The 23,039-nt window shown below is 34.8% G+C and overlaps 3 protein-coding genes across 5 annotated transcripts in view; 2 read left to right on the plus strand and 1 right to left on the minus strand.

Annotated features, from left to right (window-relative positions):
• Eya (eya transcriptional coactivator and phosphatase 2) overlaps nt 1-17,542 on the plus strand; it is a 78,248-nt gene extending 60,706 nt beyond the window's left edge. The window contains exons 1-9 of one of the 3 annotated variants that reach the window (XM_083035290.1): nt 10,534-10,673; nt 14,170-14,291; nt 14,670-14,835; nt 15,094-15,274; nt 15,342-15,477; nt 15,803-15,889; nt 16,165-16,430; nt 16,776-17,226; nt 17,361-17,542. In XM_083035290.1, coding sequence (XP_082891416.1) covers nt 14,180-14,291; nt 14,670-14,835; nt 15,094-15,274; nt 15,342-15,477; nt 15,803-15,889; nt 16,165-16,430; nt 16,776-17,226; nt 17,361-17,542 — 1,581 coding nt within the window. In that variant the 5' untranslated portion in view covers nt 10,534-10,673; nt 14,170-14,179. Of the gene's footprint in view, nt 1-10,533; nt 10,674-14,169; nt 14,292-14,669; nt 14,836-15,093; nt 15,275-15,341; nt 15,478-15,802; nt 15,890-16,164; nt 16,431-16,775; nt 17,227-17,360 lie in introns of those variants that run through there. The other 2 variants (XM_083035292.1, XM_083035291.1) reach the window with 2 other exon arrangements.
• Nucleotides 477-3,370, plus strand: Nf-yc (nuclear factor Y-box C). Its single transcript, XM_083035297.1, has 5 exons — nt 477-823; nt 1,061-1,193; nt 1,261-1,728; nt 1,808-1,981; nt 2,075-3,370. The coding sequence occupies exons 1-5, from the start codon at nt 801-803 to the stop codon at nt 2,246-2,248; spliced, it is 972 nt and encodes a 323-aa protein (XP_082891423.1). The 5' UTR covers nt 477-800; the 3' UTR covers nt 2,249-3,370.
• Nucleotides 2,645-22,851, minus strand: 26-29-p (C1 family peptidase 26-29-p). The gene is made up of 26 exons (XM_083035285.1): nt 22,724-22,851; nt 21,904-21,951; nt 21,662-21,829; nt 21,363-21,535; nt 21,135-21,239; nt 20,896-21,055; nt 20,576-20,768; nt 20,290-20,507; nt 20,059-20,159; nt 19,789-19,920; nt 19,488-19,677; nt 17,353-19,403; nt 16,706-17,217; nt 16,098-16,444; nt 14,651-15,546; nt 13,557-13,773; nt 11,291-12,663; nt 10,883-11,050; nt 10,572-10,806; nt 8,359-9,340; nt 7,675-7,916; nt 7,405-7,535; nt 7,188-7,334; nt 6,056-6,667; nt 5,126-5,590; nt 2,645-4,750 (listed from the first exon to the last, which is right to left on the minus strand). Exons 2-12 carry the CDS (start codon nt 21,941-21,943, stop codon nt 19,219-19,221), a joined length of 1,665 nt encoding a protein of 554 aa, XP_082891411.1. The 5' UTR covers nt 21,944-21,951; nt 22,724-22,851; the 3' UTR covers nt 2,645-4,750; nt 5,126-5,590; nt 6,056-6,667; nt 7,188-7,334; nt 7,405-7,535; nt 7,675-7,916; nt 8,359-9,340; nt 10,572-10,806; nt 10,883-11,050; nt 11,291-12,663; nt 13,557-13,773; nt 14,651-15,546; nt 16,098-16,444; nt 16,706-17,217; nt 17,353-19,218.
• Between the last annotated feature and the right edge of the window lie 188 nt (nt 22,852-23,039).

A 23,039-nucleotide genomic window follows, 5' to 3' on the forward strand; every position in this document is an offset into this window, starting at 1 on the left:
TATGATTATAGATTTTAATCAACGAAGGAATCACTCCCTCCAAAAATGAAGACTAAACCGACCCGTCATAAGGAAACAAACACTTTTCAGGACCTACCACGTGATATGCATGTTACATTTGTTATAAATGTCCTTTTTTCTTATATTAATAATATGTATGAAATAGAATAAATTAATGTTGCACACAAAATAAAATAGAATTTATAATTCTGTGAAAGAAAATATCTACTTGTTTTTGAGATGGAGGGACCTCGAATACATAAAGGTGCCTTTTCATGCTGACGCTCGACGCTCATTTTTAGCGGCAGAAGACGTCACGTGACCAAAAATAAAGATACCAATTCGTCAATTTTGGTCACGTGACGTCTTTTGACGCTAAAAATGAGCGTCGAGCGTCAGCATGAAAAGGCACCTTAAAGGTGCTTAAAACATGCGTATACGGGGATACTTTTACGCTATCACGCATGCGCGAAAAAATCCCTCCATTTGATATCACTTGTCCGTAGATCTATTTTTCTTTGCAGAGTCAAATAATATAATAATATGGCACAACAATTGCAAAATCGTAATCATTTGTACTCTTGTGTAAACACTTGTGATTATTAACTCAAGTGATAAGTGACACACAAGGAGGATCAACTCAATTTGTTTTTTTTTTTTTTTTTAAAGAACCGCCTATAGGAGGTACAAGAGTTTTAATAAAAATATAATTGAAATGATAGTTAAATTTTCTGCAACGATGAAGTTTTCATAATTAAAGGATCTTTACCTTTATATGCAATCAAGTGACAGCTGCAAAAATGTCTGTGTTTTTCCTAAATGCGTAAGTAAACATACTTTGTCGTTTTATAGGTTAAACGTTATTATATTTGGTATACATATATATTAGTAAAGTATAATAAATATATGGGGGAAAAAAAAAAATATATCCTATAGATAAACAATTTTAATTCTGATTTTTAATTACATATATATTTCTCAATTTTTTTAATTTGTCTCTGAAACGATACAGCCGAAGAGGCAAAATTACACAAGCCTATATATTGTTATACATTTTCAGAAATCAAGATAGCGAAGTAGAGGGCGATTCAAATGGAGACCTGCAAATTGCATCACCGGGCAATTCCGAGGCCCAACAAGCATTGGCTCACTTCTGGCCAAAAGCTATGGAAGAAATAAAAAATATTACGACCGTTAGTAAGACTAACAATCCAATGAAGTTCAGTTCTCTTCGATATTTAAATAAACAAATATTTCTAGATGGATCTTAAAACACAATCCTTACCATTGGCAAGGATAAAGAAGATTATGAAATTGGATGGTGATGTGAAGATGATAAGTGCAGAAGCTCCCATGCTTTTTGCCAAAGCGGCGGAGATTTTTATACACGAACTGACTCTCAGAGCTTGGGTGCATACAGAGGACAATAAGAGAAGAACCCTTCAAAGGAACGATATTGCAATGGCGGTTACAAAATACGATCAATTTGATTTTCTCATAGATATAGTGCCTAGAGACGAAATCAAACAAAGCAAAGCACAGAACGAGGCCACTGTACGAACATCTATGAACTCTGATCAGGTCCATTATTATTTTCAATTGGCACAGCAACAAGCTTCGGCGAATCAAGGTGTACAAAGCAGTGGCAATACTACGCAACCTTTACAGATTGTCCAACCTTCTAGTGGTCAAATTCAGACTATCAATATTGGCAGTCCAGTAGAACAGGTATGCATTTTCTTTTTTAACTAATTCAGACAAATTTCGCATATTTCAATATGTATTTATAATATTTTATCAATTTTAGGAGACTACTAATACGAATACAACCCAAACGGTTACGGTTCAAAATCCGCAACAATCGTCTGGTCAACAAATTATACAATTGCAACAAGCACAACAAACACCCACCACTCAGACTGGAGGAATACAAATCGTACAGCAAATTGTCACTCCTAGTGGTGAAATTCAACAAATACCTGTAAATATAAAAGAAATTTTTTTATAAAATATTCATTTACCTAGTCACTTATATTTTTACACGTTCTGCATTTTTTCATTACTTTTTGTTTAGATTCAGTTGACTCCCCAGCAACTGCAGATGATTCGTATGCAAGTACAAGGTGGAAGCAATCAACCTATAATAATTCAAACTGCTCCTATTCAGACTCAACCACAATTAATACAAGTTGCGCAAGGTGCTCAAGCTCCAGTTTTCTTACAAACTTCCAGCGCAGATACCGAATAATATTAGTATTTTAGCTATATATTATAAGCAATATAATATAGTGTGAAGAAGTGTGGATGATAAAAATATTGTTGTGTAATTGAAATTACCCGACAATTAATTAATGTTAAGAATATATACACACACACATACACCTTTTTCTATTATATAAGCAACACAAAATAATGTCATAGAAATTGAATGAATTGTCTGGTAATTATAATCATTCAACAATTAATCTAGAATAAGTGTTTGTTGTGATGAAATATGCAAAGCATTTGAAACAACTAAATTTTTAGTTGCATAAGGCCTTTTCACTTTTCATGCTGTATCTTCAATCTCATGTTTTCAATCTTCATGTACTCTAATTTTCCTAATATAATTTTATAGAAAATTGTATACTATTATTTATTTTAATCTTTCGTGATTAATCTAATTATCCCAAAATTATTCTAATTATCTAAATATTTCCGCCAATATTTGAGGATTCAAGAATTTTTGTTCATATGATCGCGTGTGTACGGACGTTCTGTTATAAGATGCCGATCGAAGGGTTGGTCACTGAAGCGAAATGAGGTGAATCGAGACGATGTAAGGTGAAGAATAAAGATAAGCAGCCAACGCAAGATGTAATCTGATTCGTACGTCGCGTTCCTTAGCCGCTGGCTGTCCGCTTCGCATGGCTGAGCTTAGGACTGGCTGGTGCAACTTGTATTATGTTTCATGTTGCTGCGGTTGTTGTCTGGCGAGTTCTGAAACTCAAAATCTTTACAATAGCTTCGAAATGTCACGTAATAGCGCGTCCATATATATTCTTATTAATTTTTCACACATTAAATTGAATACTAGTTATCTTAAAATAACTATGCATTTATTAATCAATCGATCATCACTTATGCAGTTATTACATATGCGCGCACAACACACACAATATATTTATTATACATATAAGAATTTATGTTGCGCTCCTATATTTGCTAATAATAATTTCTTTCTTTTTTGTATAATGAAATTCAGTTATATGATTTGCATGTTTATAGCATCTCGTTTATATTTATATTATAGCGATAAGGGCATTGCTAAATTATATACAAGTATTGTGCCTCACATTAAAAACATTGTATACAAGATTTTATAAAAAAATATATATATAGAACTAGTCGTGCAAATGAAATTATAGACACATATATACGTATATGTATAATATATGTATATAGTTATTTTGCAATCTTTTTACATATATAGATATTGATATATAATGGTCTTTTTTAATCTTTTTTAATTTTGATTATAATCCTTTGGTTTATCTCAATCTATACATTTTTCGCCCAAGTTGGAATTCATCTCAAGTGGGACAAGATATCGAAAAGAATCTCAAAATTTTAAAACAATTTTCGACTTTCAAAAATAAAGTATTAAATTTTAAAGTTTAAAGTAAGCAGCCCCTTGATATTTGATTTTAATTCGTCTGTTATTTACTAGCTCTAGCATGAATAAAATAAAGAGAGTTAACTTTGAATACACATGGAATGAAAAATTATGCGAATAAATTTTATCTACGAATTTTTTAGTTAACTTTAATATTTTTTTCTAGTAAAGATTTTATTAAGTATCATCGTTCTTTAACGTTTTCAATAGATTGATAATGCGTTACATTAAAAAATCTATTTTCAATGAAATTAAATTAATAGCTTTGTTCCTCATTTTCATTTATAATGAGATTAATACGTGAAAGCCGGCGACTCTCGATTCCGCGACGATGTTTAAGGAATTTTTTAAATCTCATTTATGAGCAGTCAGCACAATCCCAAGTATATATGTGACATATTCCAGTTCCCAACTATATAGTTTTTAAACATCGTTAGGCGCATATTCTAAACTAGGACCGTTAGGATTATTAGGTGTCTACATACAGACTATACAGACGCGTCCTTTTTATTAGCACGGAACAAAGATGCGCTTTCCATTTAGTGACGTTGCCACTGGCGATCCCGGTTGTCAGGGGAACCACATGCGGCGTCGCGATGCCGCATCCATGCGAGGATCCTCATTTTCGGGTATCAAAAATTACGCAACTAACCGAATCGGCAGCGGAGTTGAAATTTTCCACGTCGCTCTAGGAAAAAAAAAATCGGATCTTCGTGCGAATATATAAGCACAGCAGAGATGAGATTTCGGCGCGGTTTTAATTAGGGCTCGAAATTATACCGCGGCTCTGGCGATTCTCGATTTTAATTAATTCCCCGCCTCTCGATAGATCCTTTCCACCCCGTGATCTACGCCACTGTGGGAATACTCGGATTTCACGACATGTTTACAAAGATCCTAGAGATAAGTTGAGAATGGCCGCCGCAGCCCCATGCTTCCTCCTCCTTCTCCTCCTCCACCATGGGTGTAAGGTGACAGCTGCCTGCGCCTGCGTTGCATGCACACACAGGGTGTCCTTGCCGAAAATCATTCGTTCGTCATCGCCGCGGAATTCGAGGATGATCTCCGGGCGAGAATGCGGCTCAACCGCTCACCCTGAAAAAATTATAGTAATATCAGTATATCAGTGTAGTTATAAATAGTAAATTAGATTTCGGAAAGAGAGAATTCCTCATCTACATACTTCATCTAACAAATTTTACAAAGTATCGATACTATAACAATAAGCGCATATGTGCAACATTTATTTAAACCATATTTGATATATATTATAAGATGCGAACAAAAAAAAGAATTGACTTCATTGATCTTGAAGGAAATTTTTTTTTCAACAGCCTCACTGCAGGAGGGTCAATTTTTTCACATGTCTTTTTCTTTTTTCTTTTAACCGGGTCATATGTAACGCTTTGTCTTTGTATAGTAGCGAAACACCCTGTATAACGAGAAGGGCGAACGCACGTTCGTACATACCTATCTACCTACTCATACAGATAGAGATATTTCCTCGTTGTATATACACATATATCCATCTCCTACACACACATCCGCGTGCAAAACGGGGAGAGAGATATCTCTCGCGCTTACTTAGCTCCAGCCCGAAACTCACGTAGGATCCTCTACCACACGTGTGTGCGACCACTTTTGCAGGACCGTATTTTAAGTATATGTCATGTGTTTCTTCTTATGCGTTGATACGATATTATTTTGCCAAAAAGACTGCTTTTTGCAAATCTGCTACAGTCCTGGTGGAACTTGATTGCTCGCTCTAATCAATATGTTTAAGATTGTTGGCTTTACATACATCGCAATTCGTTAATTTTTTTTCGAATCCTCATTGACGATTGAGTGTACTGTATATCACACATCCATTAACCCTTTGCAATTCTCCATCCAAAGGTAAACTTGACATGATTCATGACAATCCGCCGCGTGGGTCTACAACAAACACTCGAAGCAATGAATGATTACGATCGATAAACCGTAATTCTAGGTATTTTCATAAAATTCTCTCAAGATAACAAACATTGATATATTACGTAATACTGACTACATTAATACGAAAGCAAAATGACTTATTAAAATCACGAAATTAATTTAGATCACATAAAAGATTAATCATTATTTTTATATCTCGATCCGCTGGACCACCAAATTAACTTTTTCATTAATTTGTATATATTTATCGTTAAATTTTCTTTCTCGAAAGAATGTAAATCATAAAAATTAAGTGAAATTGAAAATAAGAAAAGAGAAGATATATATTTTTCAGCGAGAAAATTATTTGTTAAAATAAGAGGAATAAAAAGATAAAATACAATAGAGCTTAAATAGTGCTCTCGATATTATATTCTAAGGATTAATAACGTTGTTATCTTGGCATTTTAACAATAAAACGCATACCTCAGGGCCTACTTCGCAGATCCCACGACGACACCGTATACGTCTCTATGTCCCTGCATTTTTCCTGGAGTACACAATGAGGTATACATACACCTGGGTGGTCGTCACATACATACGCCTACTATGTATATTAATATATCTTGAAGATGAGGACCATAAGTCTCTCATAGAGAGACTTCTCCAGAGAAAAAAAATTATATATTTTTTTTGCAGTTTGCAAAAAACTCCCTTATTAAAGGATATCGCCAAAACCATTATTCCGCCATTTCTCCAGCGGCTGCGACCAACCCACTGCAGAATGATGTCGACGCCATGTCTATCTCTCCGGCGCGTCTTCTTTTATTATCCGCTGTCTCTACGTTAGGTGACTCTTGGGAAACGCAATAATGTCCGTCGTATGTTAGAATCGATATTTCTTTCACGAAGCTGGTGTATCGCACTTATCTCGAAGAGCAGCACACGATACGAGAGTCGCGAGCTCCCTCGGGAAGAAGATTGAGAATTTCATTCGTACGTTGAAAGTGTTGAATTCTGTAGATAGATGATAGAATGAAGAAACTCTTTGTCGTGAGAATTTCATATTTAATCAACGTGCATATCCACTCTCTATTCCTAAAATAAAAAGAAAATATAAACATTCTTACACGAGAAAAGATCTTGTATAAATAGCATCGAATAATCGACGAAAAAAATATTTTACGCTAATTTTCTACATTAATTTTTCGGTTTATCTTTTATATTCTAAAATCACAGGATGTTCTCTTAATAGCAGATTTTCTGGCTAATTTAAAAACTTGATCTAATTTAAAGAATTGATCTTTTTCTTTAGCGAAAATATCGCATCAATAATATATAATAAACTATATGCGATTGAAAAAGAACTTTTTGCAAAACTTGTGGAAGTTGAAAGATTAACAAAACTTTAAATTAAGATTAAAAAATATTTTTTTTAGTTAATCTCGGGTAGAGTTAACTTTAATAGATTTTAATTTAATATGATGGAAAAAATGAAACCTTGTAAAAAATGATTATTTCCCTCAACATCTTTAAGGAAAACAAATTGGCTAGAGAATCTGTTAAAGAACATTAAAAATCCTTATGTGATTTATTATTGAACGACAATTTTACTTACGCAATATATCGCATTTGTATATTCATCTGAAGCAAATGGATAGTATTGCGTAAGATAAGGTCGATGATTGGGCCGATTTCAATAAAGGAGATGAACATGATGGTCAATCTTTCCCAGAAATGCGAAGAGATCCCTGTGTTTGCTGTACTGTGAAAATACAAAAACCGGAGGGTTGGATTAGCCGTACTTATATCCATCCGACCCTCGCATTACTCACCGTTATGTAAAAGCATTATTCTCTTTTGTCATTCGTCACAAAGCTCTGATCAAGATGTCGATCGCCATATATTCTCTGACAACATATTCATTCGCTATTCCATACGTCTAGTTTTAGTGAACACGATTTTCCTGAAAAAATTATATCGGTCAAAAATTATATTTCACATAATGATTATGAGAAATGTTTATGAACATTCTACATAATATCAAATATTATCGATCGTGCGCATAAGAAGCTCTTCGAAACAATTGCAAACGAAAAGCATACCAGAGTAGAGCTTAAAATGGGAAAGTTTCTTGAGATGCTTTTATGGTAACGTTAGCAAGAGACTTTTAACGAAATTTGAGAGTCCATCAAGCTGGTGGAAAACATACAATGGATGTTGGTATAGGATGTAGAAAATTATATTGCCGCCCATGTTATTCCTCATTTTCGTCATACCGTCCTTGAAAAATGCAGACTCACCCTCGCCGTTACAAAGTTACATTAGCCATAAAGAGGTTTCACGTCTAAAACATTAATGAAATAAAGTTTCTCTCGGAAAGAACAACTTTTTAAACAAATAAATTAAGAAAAAATTAGGATATATTCCACAAAACTATGAATTTTTAATTAAAAAATGTTAAAAATTATAGTTCTTTTTCCAATTTTGTCTTATTCATTTGAATAAAGTCTCTTTAATACGGATTTAATAAAAGAATGTTAAAAATAATTACGGGCAATTTCTTTACATATATTTTACAAGCTATTTATATAATAAACATGAAATAAGAAAAAAAAATTAAAAAAAATAAACATCTAAATATTTTGAAAGCAATCCGCGATTAAAGATATGCAGATTTCTGTCAGTTTATCTTAATCTACTTTCCGCGTGACAAATGTAAACTTTTTTTTAATTTTAAGGGTTGCGAATGAGACTATATACTTTCTCGCAAGCGACCCGTTGCTCACCCTCCGTTATTTCACTCACGACGCGGGCCTTAATTTGTTTTGTCACACAGTGACAGAGGAAGCGGACATCTCTCGCGGCGCTTTTATCGCGCCGTAATCGATAAAGCGAGGAAAAAAAGGACGCGGGAACATTCTCGCCTCTTCCAGGAACCCATCGAGTATGACGTATCGCCTCGGTGGCGTGGACCTCCCGTCAAGAATTCTTTATCTTCCCTACTCTTCTCTCACGACAAAAAGAAGGAAAGACCGAGAAAGAGAGAAATCACGTCACGATTCGCGAATTTCTATTTGTTGGAACAATCATTTTTCCAATTTGTAATAAGTATTATATTAATGCTTCTTGTTCGATGCTAATTTCTTGCCAAAATCGAACAATCGATTGACAGCAGTTCTGATGTCTAGTACAAGAAAAATAAAAAGATGTAAGATTTGAAGAAGTAAGAATCAAAGAAGTATGCAAAAATATTTTACATGTAAAACTATATATATTTATATTATATATATAAAAGTACATTTTCGACGTAGAAACGCGCGAGTGATGCTTCTCTTTCTTTCCTCCTTTTATCCTACACACTAATTCGTAAGGTCCTAAAACACGTATTCTACGACTCTTATCTAAGATCACCCATATAGATCCTTTTAATCGCTGTTCTTTCTGGAAAACCTGCCCCGCGCCGGAGAAGAACATCATTGCCGAGCGATTTGTACAAATGAATGGTGACAAGAGGTGACAATTATGTAGGGAGAATGTAGGGAGTAGGACCATCTTTCTCTCCCGTTGATTCAGGACTTCTCTTTCTTTCTCTCCTTTCTTATCTTTGTCTCTGTCCTCTTCGTTTCTTTCTCCTCCTTTATCTCTCGCGCTATCACCTACCATGTGCGCGGCTCTAATTAATGAGCGATCTGTGTGTGCCTGCTAGTGAGAGCAAGATGAGGAATATACAGAGAGATAGAGAAAGAACCGAAGATTTTTATTGCGATCCTGAAACACACAAAAAATTAGATATATTATCTAATAATTGTTGTAAACGTAATGTGTAGAACATAAAATATAAAAAGTGAAAGAGGAATGAGAAAGAAGAGATAATAACGAATAAGCAAAAGAGGAGAGAGAGAGAGAGAGAGATGAAAGAAGAAAAAAAAGTCATCCTGGATGAATTCTTTCAGGATGAACATATATGATACATCTGGAACACTCATGGAACATTTATGGAGCACTTTGGAACTTGGAACACTGCAGCAATTTAAAGAAAACAAAGGTAGAAAAAAAATAAAGACAGAAGAAAGAAAAAGAGAGAGAGAAGAAAACACAGAAAAGTGAAGAAAGGTATTAAAGGACGAAAGGTACACCGCGAAACAAAGAGAGATGAAAGAACGAGAGACGAGAGACGAGAGAGACGAGCGAGGGAGAAAGAGAGAAAACGCAGGGTGGGGAAGATGGGAAGGTGCAACGGAGAAGAGCCGAACGAGCGGGCGACCACGTGACCACCGGGCGGGGGTGGCAGGCGACATTTCGCATGCTCAGAACTCAGAACTCTACAGGCCGCCGAGGAGTATCGCACACACACGGTACAGTGTTCGCGCCGATATATATACGCACACCTCTCTAACGCGCCGGTGAAACAATGGTAGCGAGTTCGTCGCGAGAATAAAAGGATCCGCCGAATCGGGATCTCCGCGAAAAGCCTCCTGCGAAAGAGCTCTACCCCGAGGAAATACTCGTTAAAATTTGCTCTCGATCCTCGCGACAAGTGGTGGATTCTTCTGGTGGGGTGCAACCCTCGGGAACGCGAACCCTCGGGCGGAATCCAGTGTGATCCTGCGGCGGGAGAGATCCTGCCGTTTCGCATCCTCGCGCCGAACATCCGCTCGCAGTCTTCGCTCTCTCGCGAGCTCGAAAGCCGGACGTCCGATCTGTGTATATTCGATCGGATATTATCGTGATTTTCGACGAGACGGTGTTTCTTCCTCATCTGTGCCTTCTTCTGCGTGCGTGTGCGCGCGTGTATGCCGGGCGGTGCGCGAGAAACGTAAAACGCACGAGCAGGGAGGATCCTAGACGAGCTACGACACGATGTTCCCGTGGTCGCGGAAAGTGCGAGAAAAGTGAATCGGCGAAATTACCTATAATTATTATGCGCGTATCCCGATACGCGTTTACGCGCACGTAGACAGACACGTACGCACATACGCACGTTACACGTTACGTTTACCTCCGGGATAACGATGCTGTTGTCGGGAGAGGATCGCCGAAGGCTTCCTTGAACGTGCATCGGAGGATATCCTATCTCGAATCTGGAGCGACGGGACGCAAGGTTCGCTCAACTTTACTCAATTAGACTTCAGTCACAAAGATTTTTTCTTTTTCTGTCTCTTTCTTGATTCATGTTGTGTATTTAGTCGCGGTTTTTCTTAAACGACGCAAGAGTAGATCTTTGCGTGAGTTTCCTAATAAAAAATAGAGTTTAGTGAAGAAAATAAAAATAGGGATTGTTTTTTTCAAATGACTATATAATAATCTCACCTTTTAGTCAGATATAAGTTTCAGTTTCCCAATCGTCAATTATTAATTTTTAAAAGGCTTATCCAATCCTGCGAGAGAGAGAGAGAGAGAGAGAGAGAGAGAGAGCAAGATCAGTTGGTTTGGATAAATTCTCAACAACTGCATCGTCTATGTTTCCAGAATTATAATCTGAAAAAATATCCATCTATCGTCGAATTAAAAAATTGTAAATTAAAACTTCAGAACTATTACATAATTTATAGTTTCGAAAAATTCAACAGTATACTCTGTCGAATATATCTGTTTAATTAAAATTTAATTTAATTTAGTTTAAATTTAATTTAAAATTCTTCAAGAGAGTTATACTTTTTTCTTCTCGATATCTCATAACATAGAAACGGTGAGAAATTAATATAGAGTATTAAATACCAGTCTTGGCGTGTAATAAAGTTTTCCGAGTGTTACGTTTTTCCTGGAACTGTATTAGAGACGCAAGAGCCGCTGTTCGCACACACGCGGAAACGTCATTATCAATTGAGCATGCGTAACTTATGCATCTCATTCGGCTCGTTAGGGCAGTAATGTATTTTAATTGGCCGTTGCGTAGTATCAGACAATACATTCCCTCCAAAAAGCCCGGTGAAACGACGAGTTCCTCTTCAAAATATATATGTTCGCTGACATAATAAATTGTTCGTTCCAATATATTAATCCTTGCACGCGTGTCATTTCATAGAGATTGCGAAAACTGAAATAAAAAATGAAACGATTTAGAAAGATTCAATCCAGATATATATTGCGGAAAAATAGTTTAATAACCAGTTTCTTCATCTCCGGTTAACTTTAACTTCCGGTTAAACTATATCTTTTTGTCTCTTTTCAGATACGTTCTTAAAAAGAGACAAAGCTATAGTTTAACCGGAAGTTAAAGTTAATCGGAGATGAAGAAACTGGCCATAAGATTACTTAAGCGAAGATTATCTAGAAGAAAATAAAATCGAATTAAAAGTACAGATAATGAAAATATAAATCAAATAATATGTTAATGTTTAAAAAAATCTATTCCATGGTATCAATTATAATAAAGTTTCATGAAAAAAATTAGCAATAGTAAATTAAAACATTAACACATCGGAATATAGTAATTTGAGCAATGATATGAACCTGTTGTCAAAAAGAACTCGAAGAACTTGGAAAAAAGTAATTTTTTTAAATTAAGAAATAAAGCAAAAGTGTCTTACGAAAAGGACGTTTTATGGTTAACATATTTTGCTCAGGCAATAATAAATTCAGAAGCTATCGTGAATGGGAGCCCGGGGCGGAAAACAATATTTTCAAGAGGCGCACCCTTCCTAGACTTTTCGTTTCTTCCATCTGACACACGACTAGGTAGGCTCTCGGACAAAAAGCTTTTGTCTCGACGAACTGTAGCCATCCTTAGCGCTTTGCTTTTCCTTTTCTTTCTTACGGTTGACGACGTAAGCCGAGCCGAGACTGAAGAGTCCTGCGGGCGAGAAAGAGAGAGAGAACGAGCCGGCATTCCTCTCGTTTCGTTGCATTTTCTTGACGCTTGACGGACAGACAGCCAAGCCAGACAGCAAGCTAAGCAACTCGCCCGCGATAAACACTTCGGCACGGCCTTTTGTTTAGATAAGCGGAGTGCCTTTCATCTCTCTCTGCTTATACGCACGCCGAGATGAGCAATAATGATATACAGGGTGGCGACAATTTCGTATCCGTGACGTAACGATGATATATCCCTCGATTAATTCGCAGGCGATTTCGCGTAGAAAAGTATCGACCTGAAAAATGATCTAGAATGAATATTCAAACTTGATAATAGATGAAAAAAAATCTTATTCTCTTTAACTCCATTTTTACGCGCGTTATTTTAGCAATATAAACAATCACCTTGATTAATAAGAAATATAAGTGTAGGATGTTCTTATTTAATTTACTTATATTTAATACATATTATCTTTATTTTAAATTCCAAACAAAGTCGGTCGAACACGCTGTTGTTCTAATTGTCGAGTCAGTAATAATGTTTATTATATTTGTCCTGTTAGGTGAGATGAACTTATTTTATACTGTAACGGTATAAAGTCAGTCGTTTTAGAGTTGTCGAAAACGTGAGACCGAATAAATCAACTTTATAATCACTAAATTATTTAACCAAATAACATATCTTACATAAGTAAATTACGTATTATATATTATATTGAATATTTTCTGTTTCTTTTTCAAATTTAATAGTATCTCAAACGATTGCATTTTAACGCGTTTCCGCAGGTGAGAGAAGATACTCGTAAAGTTGCAAAAGTTCGCGCATTATATATGTGTACTTATAAAAATTTAGAAAAATTATTCATTAATGAGAATCAAAATTTTTCACTCGAGATAAAATTACAAAATCTTGGAAATAGAAAAAAAAACAACCGATTAAGTTAATATTTATATCTCGTCCAGAGTGTTAAACCATCATTTGGATGAAATTTCTTATCGAGATTCTTATTCAATTTTAAATATTGAAAAAAATGTGACAAGATATATGAGATGCACTTATACTCTCATTTAAGAAGAAACTGTCCTTAAATTACATCTGCATGGTTACACCTTGGCGTAAAGGAGCTTCGCGTAGAAGGTACTTTCCATGGCGTGATATATATATACATGTATATATATGCATACGTACACACGCATAATAGGGCGGAGTGCAGATAGATAGTGACTTGGCAACATAAAGAATACATAATGTAAAGCGTCGTGAGAGGTTCCATTGGCTGCTTTAGGTGCCTCGTGGTGTACGCCTACCCGACCAGTCACTCCTCTTCGACACGCAATTGGCAGACAATAATGAAGTTCACACGCGAGCGAACCCCTGCGACCTCGCAGGTGCAATCTTCTTTCACCTGTAGAATCACGTTAAAGTGCAATCATTTGATGTAGTCATTAAATTAAAAATTACAAAAATCACTATATTATTTAATATATACTATTATTATTATATTATTTCATATAATATAATAATATTAATAAATAAATGTATCATTAATATTATTTTATTAATTTTATATTACATATTTGCGCGTCCGCGATTCATTTTATTCGAATTACTTTAAATTCGATCTTCCCGCAACAAAGAGATATATCGAGAGTCGCCAAAATATCGATAATTTTCAAATTAGAATAATTTTCAAATTAGCATGATTTAACTTATTGCTTTCATTAACTCGTAAATTATCTCTTTCATTCTCTTCTGATGTTAGAGACGTAACAATAATGAATCGATGATTTATGTTATACAGATAGAGTGATATGTTAACCGAGGACAATGATCCGACGAAACCAGCAGGGGTTTTAGACAATGCTGGCAACGTGTCTTCCTCGACAGAAGCCTCGGTACAGCATCCTCGCACTACAAACAATGGTAAATAGGAAGATCTCTAACTGCATTGGCGTGGAGTAAACGTGCACCGATCAAATGACCGCATGTATTCAGCAGATATCTCGCTGGGTAGATCAGAGATAGATTCAATATTGTGAAACACCGTTATCTCTTTATATAAGCAGGAGAAGAGGATATATGTTTTACCCAGAACTAAAAATTGAGATAAAAATAATCACTCATGTTAAGGATCGTTCATTTATTTGTGCACCTATGCTTCATTTTTTTCATGACGTTTACTATAAACCTTGCCTACTTTTCGAGAAAACAATCGAAAGATTGGCAATTAATATTATTAAGTTAAGCGCGTAAATATTTTAGAAAACAATATTTATATATACCTGTTCATTTTCATACAAGAGGCCGAAGTTAAAAACGAGGTGCAGGACTGTCCTGAAAACGATAGCGTTCCTGGCGGCGAACTGTACATCGATGAGAATGCTGAGGAGAAGGAGCAGGAGTATCCGGATTCGATGGAAAAGACGGATTACGGATCCCTGTATGATACCAATCAATATTACAACAGGTATTTAATTTGCGCATAGTCTGTCGATTAAATAATGATTTTAATTAAAAAAAAAATGATTACGACAAAAGATAATATTTTATTTATTCGAGGAATGTATTTTCAGGATTAGATAAAAAATAAGCACCTTTTAAAATAAAATTAGTATCATTATTTAATCATTGGACTGCGTTATGCAATTAATTCGCGCACAGCCAATTTTTCATCAGCGTGAAAACTTATCTTTTTCTGTTTGTTTTCTTTTTCCATCTCGTCTAGTCTATACAACCCGCCGCCTTACGGATCGACGACAGTTTCGAAAAACGCGAGTTTGCAGAGCACGTACCTAAGCTCTTACACGTCGTCGAGCTCGATGGCGCAGTATACACCTTACGCCGGTTACAACAGCGGGACGACGACATTCCCGAACGTCTCGCAGAATATATCATCGGCCACCCAGGTGACCACTTTATTTTCACAATTTCTCCAGCGAACGCAAATGTGACACTTTTCATTCTCTCTTTCAGAAATTAGACTATAGCGCTTACAGCAGTAGTTTGTACGGAAATGACAGGGTACCGCTTCAGTATTCCGGATATTATCCCGTACCCGGGTACCACGCGCCGCCGACCTCCTTCAATATCGGCAACATCAACTTTGCTGGTGAGATTTTCATTGAATTGCGTGCTTTTTCTTATTTCCTTTCTCTCTATCTCTCGTAAATGAAAGTACCTGTAAGGAGTAAATAAAATACAAATGTTTACATAAACTATTGTTAAAAAATGATGGGTATAAATTGGTAAAAATAAAATTTTTATATATACAAGTTGTTTCGAGAGACGATGGGTATATCACGCTTTTGCATTCATGCTAATGTGTCACATCTTCTCCGTAATATTTCGAATCTGTGTATATACTTTCGTTGCTTTTAAAATTAATACTTCTCTTTACGTCGAATAATTGCAATTAATTATAATCGTTTCGCAAGAAGATTCAACAAAGTCCGCGCTCACGTTGGACCCGACGACGCACGATGCGAGCGATCTCACTGCGAGGGAAACGGTAAACGTTGAAGGTAAAACCGATTCGTATCTCTTGCTTTGTTGTAACACGTATTTTGTATAAATTTCCAAACATTTTAGTCGCGGATCTCTAGCCATTTAAATTGGACTTTGATTTTTGTTACGTCTAGTTTAAAAAAAATGTCTACGATATTTTCACATAATAGCTAATATACGTGTATATACTCTACATATATACTTTATATATATTTTTGTTCTTACATAAAAGAGATCAAGGATATTTATCGATGAGCGAATGACACTTTCACTAATGTTCTCGCTTTCGTAGTGGCGACGACGAAGCCGTGCAGGCGCGGAAGGAGGCAGAGCGGAAGCGGAAACAGTATCGGTTCGGCGGACACGACGGAAGCCGGCCCCGAGCGTATATTCATCTGGGACCTGGACGAAACCATAGTTGTGTTTCACTCTCTGCTGACCGGACAATTCGCCACGAAGCACCGTAAGGATCCGACCCTCCTGGCCCAAGCGGCGTACAGAATGGAGGAGATGATATTCACTTTAGCAGACACGCACTTCTTCTTCAATGATATCGAGGTGATAAAATCTTCCTGCACACGTATAAATTTTTATATACATAATATATAATTTATTAGAAATAAAAAAATATCCGATCAACTCTTCCAAATATATATATAAACAAATATATAAGTTATATAAAAATGCATATATGTATATGATTCTTTTACATTAATATTTAATCAATATTCTGCGAATATTTAATAATTGTGTATAATGTTTTGTAGTTGACAAGATGATATTCAGAATGTGTTACTTTGTCTTGTGCTATTCATAAATGATAGTTCAAGTACCTGGTTTGCGAATATGGCTCGTATAACTTTAATAAAAGCTCTCCAGCATCTATTTTCTTTTTCTCCATAGGACTGCGATCAAGTGCACATAGACGACGTTTCGTCGGACGATAACGGACAGGACTTGTCGTCCTACAACTTCACGACCGATGGCTTTCAGTCCGCGAACAACGGGATATGCCTGGCGTCCGGCGTACGAGGCGGCGTCGATTGGATGAGGAAGCTCGCATTTCGTTACCGTAAGATTAAGGAGATCTACTGCAGTTATCGTAACAACGTGGGCGGTTTGTTAGGCACGGCCAAACGCGAACAGTGGCTGCAGTTGCGTTCCGAGATCGAAGTGCTGACCGATAAATGGTTGACGTCGGCCGTCGAGTGTCTCAACATCATCAATAAGAGGAGTCATTGCATCAACATCCTGGTGACGACCACGCAGCTGGTGCCCGCGCTCTCCAAGGTCCTCCTCTTCGGCATCGGCGGGATATTCCCCATAGAGAATATATATTCGGCCTCTAAAATTGGTAATTCAAACAGAGAAATAATTAAATTATACATATACACTTGCTCTTCATAAACAAATTAGAAACTTGACAATTTCTTTTTTTCGCTGTTACTTTTGCAGAATAACAGCAAAGTTATTTTTTTACCGTTTTAGGAAAGGAGAGCTGTTTCAGCAGAGTGGTCGCCCGATTTGGACGTAGATGTACGTATGTGGTGATAGGTGACGATTCAGACGAAGAGACGGCAGCGCGAGCGCACAATTTTCCTTTCTGGAGAATAAATAGCCATTCGGATACTCAAGCCCTATACAATGCCTTAAAAATGGGGTTCCTTTAATCAAAACAAAGATACATATATACGAATACAAGACGAGGAAGCGTTTCGCCCACACGAAAGATTGCATTGTGTCTAAAGCGAAAAGAAAAAAAAACCGACAAAATCATGCTTAACTGTATTTCTCCTTTTCCCTCTTTCTCTGAAACAGTTTTTATCATTTTTATCGTTACACACACATATATATATATAGTGGCTGTATTCGCCGATATCGAAATATTTCACGAGCTCGATAGGACATTGACATATGTCCGTAAGTGATATAAAATGAAAGTAAAATTTTTAGTGATGAGTGATAATTTTTAGAGAAAAGTTTGGATACATAAAAATTTATATACAAGATTCTTTCAGACTTTTGGCTTTAGCGTCGGCTCTGTAGTCGCACATGTACTATATAAACTAAAACAAAACTGCGAAAAGTATACATATAATCCTTTTTTCATGTACTTAAATACTATCATCTGCGTCATTTTATTTTCACGATAACGACGAAATCAAACAATTTTTACTAATGTACGATGTCAGGTTTTACCAGAGAGCAACATTTTTTTCATTAAGACTTGTTCGATATCACTTTTCATGTATTAACATTTTAGTTCGCTCTCTCTCTCTCTCTCTCTCTCTCTCTCTCTCTCTCTCTCTCTCTCTCTCTCTCTCTCTCTCTCTCTCTCTCTCTCTCTCTCTCTCTCTCTCTCTTAATATCATTGATATATATAATATCAAGACACTGTGTAAATTTATTACAAAAAGTTAATTTAATAGTTTGATACACATTTCCATTTTTTATCTTTATGAATGTGTTCTTTGTATCATGTTCATAATTTCTACATTCCTTTAGTTTATATGTACGCAGATATAATAAGCAGCATTACTTATGTATATTTTGAAAGTATCCATATCATTAAACATTACTACACGCCCTTACTGGACAAATGCACACATGCTCTAGGAAAAGTATTTATATATTTGTAAAAATACTATATAGTTATTATCGCGTATTTTGAACTTGTACAAGGCTATTTGACAAACAGAAAAATGCATTAATTAATATAATAAAAGAAGAAACGAATTAGTATAGTTGCTAATTACGGTTGACATCGTTATGTGTAAAAACAGTTTATAAAAATTTCTGAATATATATCGTATTATTCGTTAACAAAGCTATTAATAAAAATATAATTGAAAATATGATGAATAGCGTTTGTATTCCAAAAAATTAAAAAATTTATCAAAAAATTACTTATAAATTTAAAAAATCGAGTCTATAAAATTATGTGATACTAATTTAATATCAGTTCTCTATTCTGGAGATAAATATAGGATTCTTTGCTTGAAGCATATATATGCTCATTTTAAAAATATATGCAAATACTTTTTATTAAGAAACATTTTATTTCTCCTATATTATTTCTAATTATTATATAATTTCTATATCTTTATCTTCATCTACCAATTATAGTAAGTAGAATCTTCAACAATTTATTATAGCTTATTTTCATTATAAAACATGTAACTAAACAACTAAATATATTTTATGTAGCCTCTCATAATTATTCTTTTATTTATATTTATGTAAGCTTTTGTTAACTGAAAAGATCTTAGAGAGCACTATATAATATTGCAGTTTTTAGAAATAGAAATATAGATAATTTCTTTCTTATAAAGAAATAGAGATATTTTTACATAGTAACATATGTAGGAGCAAGAAGAACTCCACAATCGTCATCTTTTTGTGCAATCAGAATATATCCATCATTGCCCCAATAATTTGACCAGGAGTTCTTTATCAACCAATAACCCTTCCCATTCATAGTGCCGTATCCAACGGCCAAAACAGCATGATCTAATTTGTCCTCTGTATTGCCTTTTGAATCCAAAAATATAATAATTGAGTAAGAAATTTGTGAAAAATTTTAGAAATTGTAATAAAAGTGTTGAAATCTCATACCACAAGTTGGATCGTAATACACTCCATGAGAGTAGAAAGAGAATGTTTTGTGGGAGGCGTCAATGGCGACGGAAATTGGACCGTGCTTAGCAATGGCAATTTTCAAAGCATCTACATTGCGTGGAGTAACATTGACGAATCCCGTAATCTTAGCTGTCAACGTTACATTATTTATATGACAGTATCCATCCTAAATAGAAGAATCATCTTTATATTTTTCGTTTTCTATATGCAATAAATATAAGTAATTATATCAATCGGACAAGTTTTAGTCCCCAACAAATGTAATCAAATAATTTACCTGTCCCAAGTAACCACCATAATCTTCTTCATTAGGTAAGCCACCATGTTTCATGATCCATTGATATGAACGGAAATCTTCCCCACCGTCACATCCATTATTACCGAAACCCCATGAACAATCGATAAGAGCCTGCAATATTCATACTTCGTTTATTATTGCCTGTATAGTACATTAGTATTAAAAGTGCCAAATAAAATAAAAAAGTATAATAATCGCGCACACAACAGAATAATAAAAATTTGTAAATTCTAATTACAAATTGCTTACCTGTTGGGATAGACGTACTAATTTATTATGCTTCAAGAAATATGCGCCTTCTATTGTTCCAGTACTACCAAAACTCCAACAAGAACCACAAACCGATTGATCTGTTAAAATAAAATACATTATAACAATTATAATTAAATTGTTATAGTTATAATTATTATTACATTATAATTATAACAATATCCCAGTACATATAATAGCAAAGTGCGATATTGTCTATGAATTACAAACCTTTGACTGGTGTCACAGCACCATACAGTCGCCAATCTATACTGTCCGGAACATCTGCAATTTCCTTCTTGATATCATGAGGAAATAGTGCTCCACCATTATAACCCGGAGTGTATTGCTTGCCTAGTAAAGCTTTTAATTCGAGATCACTGCGATCTGTCAAATGATTTACCTTTAACTGATAACCCAAATTGGCGCGATTTATAGAATGGATAAATCTGAAAAATATTTGCATAAAGTAACCGAGTAATTTTTACAATGTGTACTCTCTCTGACAGAATTCTACCTTATATTTTGTCTAAATAAATTTTTGCGATACATCTGATCCAAGTCATTTTTGTAATGTTTCTTATGGGTTTGTTTAAACATGTCAAATGCTTCATGTAAATGATCTTCTGAATTATGAATAAATTCACGCATTGGATTAAAAGTGTATATGTGTTTTTCACCCGGACCTGGGAAACTAACGCATGTTGCATCTGCAAATAATAAGTAATGTCCTTTGTAATTAAATTCGATTTAAAAATAATATTATTCTGATATTAAAAAGAAAATTCTTATCAGGGTAAACTAATAACTACTGTAAAAATCAGATATTTTACATACTTTCTGTGATTTTAAAGACATCATTGGAAGGTTTATCAAAGGAATACCAATCATATTCCAAATAATAATGATCATAATGCGAGCCTAAGAGATTATTAAATCCTCTCATTTCATATCTTACAGGAACGGGCTCCTTAACTTGCGGTAGATATGGTGATTTCTGTAAAGACAGTTTCTCCTTTTATATACTGCAAATATTATCCTATTGCAACAAATTACACAAATAGTCAAATTCCTACCTTATAACGTATCCAGAGTGTATATTTATTCGTCTTCTCTCCAACTTCTTGTACGAGTCGCCATTTCTCGCACAACAATCCATTGATCATCTCTTCGCCAATGCACTGTATATAAATTTCATTTTATTAAGTTCTGTTATCATTAATTATATTAAAAATATATTAAATATCTATATTTTCCATATGTATATTTATAAATTATTAATTATATTGACAAGTATTATTTACCTCCATTTCAGAGGCATCTGGAACAATAGATTGAGGCTGTATCTTCATATCAAAAGTGCCATTTACTTGAAGACATGTATCTTCATTATTAACAGTTTCAGTGGTAACAGGTGCTATTTTTATGCTGGCTCCATATTGCCCTTTATTTGTCAATTGAAAAGTCTTAACCATTCCTATTAAACAAAGAATAATAGGCTTATATGCATTGCTCATACATTATGTATATATGCTATATAACATAAGCTATATCTAAATTAAAAATAGATGGAGAATGAGTAAGAAGTTTTAAAAATATCTACCTCCATAGTAATCAATCCGACTAGATCCACTACTGCCATCATACCATGCGTAAAAAGGCTCTCGGATCTCCGCATATGGTATATACAAAGTTCCTTTTACAGTATATGTTTTACTGAATGTTGGTGCTGTTAAAGGTTTCTTGGAAATCGCCGTTGCATAACATATCCCTATATAAAATTTAAAAGATATATTAAAAAGATAACTGAAAAGATAAATTAACAATATATTACATATTACTTACCAAAAAATATTAAAAATATACTACTCCTAAGGTTAGACATTTTCCTTTCTGAAATACACAAAGTAAATATATATATATATGTATATATATATTTATGCATTTATCAGTATTCCGATAACACAGATGACCTAATGGGATCACATTGATTGATGGATGGACATATGTACATTAATCGAATTAATGTGCACACTATTACATTTTTCTTGTGTAAAAAGAGGTATAGAAGCAAAAAGGCATATTAACAAAATGGATATTATCACAGTGGTAAATAATGTTTATCAAGGAAGGAAAAACCAATAATCAGCAAATTTATATACATAGATATATATGTAAATAAATGTAAAATTAAGGATACAAATGTATGTATATATATATTATGCATTAGAGCTTTAAAATATAAAAACATTGTAAAAATAGAAATAAAAGATAAAAACAAAATGCCAAAGAATAATCGACTAGCTTAAAATTTTGTTTTTCTTCTTCAACTATTATTGTTGAAAATGTAACAATATTATTTTAATTATATTTTCTTATTCTTTCCACTCTGATATAACATTCTAATAATTTTTTTATCAAATCAATATTGAATGCTCCAAAAGAAGTTTTAGATTCGATTTTTATGAACGTTTGTTTAACCCGAGAAATATTCAAACTAAATCTCGAATCAAAGTGCATTTCATTAAATATAAAACTGAAAATACGATTGACGAAAAAATAAAAAAAAAAGAATTGTGCTCAGTTTGTATTTCGTTGAAAAACGTTACATAATTAAAAAAAAAGATATTGCTTGAATTACAAACATATGTAATGTGAAATTTACCTCAATTGCGACGAGATTTGCCTTCGTCGAGGACACAACAATAATAGCAAAGTGTGCAATAGAATACTTTCTCATCCGCTTGCCAGTGTTGCCAATTTCAGGGGCGAGCGGGCGAGCCGCGAGCCGCGGCGGGTGGTGGGGGGAGCGGCGTGGTGGGGGCTCGGGGGTGCGCGCGCCGTTTCGTCACGTGACCGCGTCACGTGGTTTGGCGGCTGCGCAGAGGTGGTGGTGGGGGGCACACCAAACCATGTGACGCAGCCACGTGACGCGGTCACGTGACGAAACGGCGCGCGAACCCCCGAGTCCCCGCCACGCC

The sequence above is a fragment of the Prenolepis imparis genome, unplaced genomic scaffold (assembly GCF_030444845.1).
Source record: "Prenolepis imparis isolate NDT839.2.m4 unplaced genomic scaffold, iyPreImpa1.0 SCAF_4, whole genome shotgun sequence".
NCBI classification, from domain to species: Eukaryota; Metazoa; Arthropoda; class Insecta; order Hymenoptera; family Formicidae; genus Prenolepis; species Prenolepis imparis.

Coding starts and splice junctions, on each gene's coding strand:
- Nf-yc (XM_083035297.1), top strand. CDS start 801: ATGTCTGTGTTTTTCCTAAATGC. Junction 824..1,060: donor TCTGTGTTTTTCCTAAATGC/GTAAGTAAACAT, acceptor ATACATTTTCAG/AAATCAAGATAGCGAAGTAG. Junction 1,729..1,807: donor TTGGCAGTCCAGTAGAACAG/GTATGCATTTTC, acceptor TATCAATTTTAG/GAGACTACTAATACGAATAC.
- 26-29-p (XM_083035285.1), bottom strand. CDS start 21,943: ATGTCTAACCTTAGGAGTAGTATATTTTTAATATTTTTTG. Junction 21,240..21,362: donor CAGATGCCTCTGAAATGGAG/GTAAATAATACT, acceptor ATTTATATACAG/TGCATTGGCGAAGAGATGAT. Junction 20,160..20,289: donor TGCTGTGACACCAGTCAAAG/GTTTGTAATTCA, acceptor TTATTTTAACAG/ATCAATCGGTTTGTGGTTCT.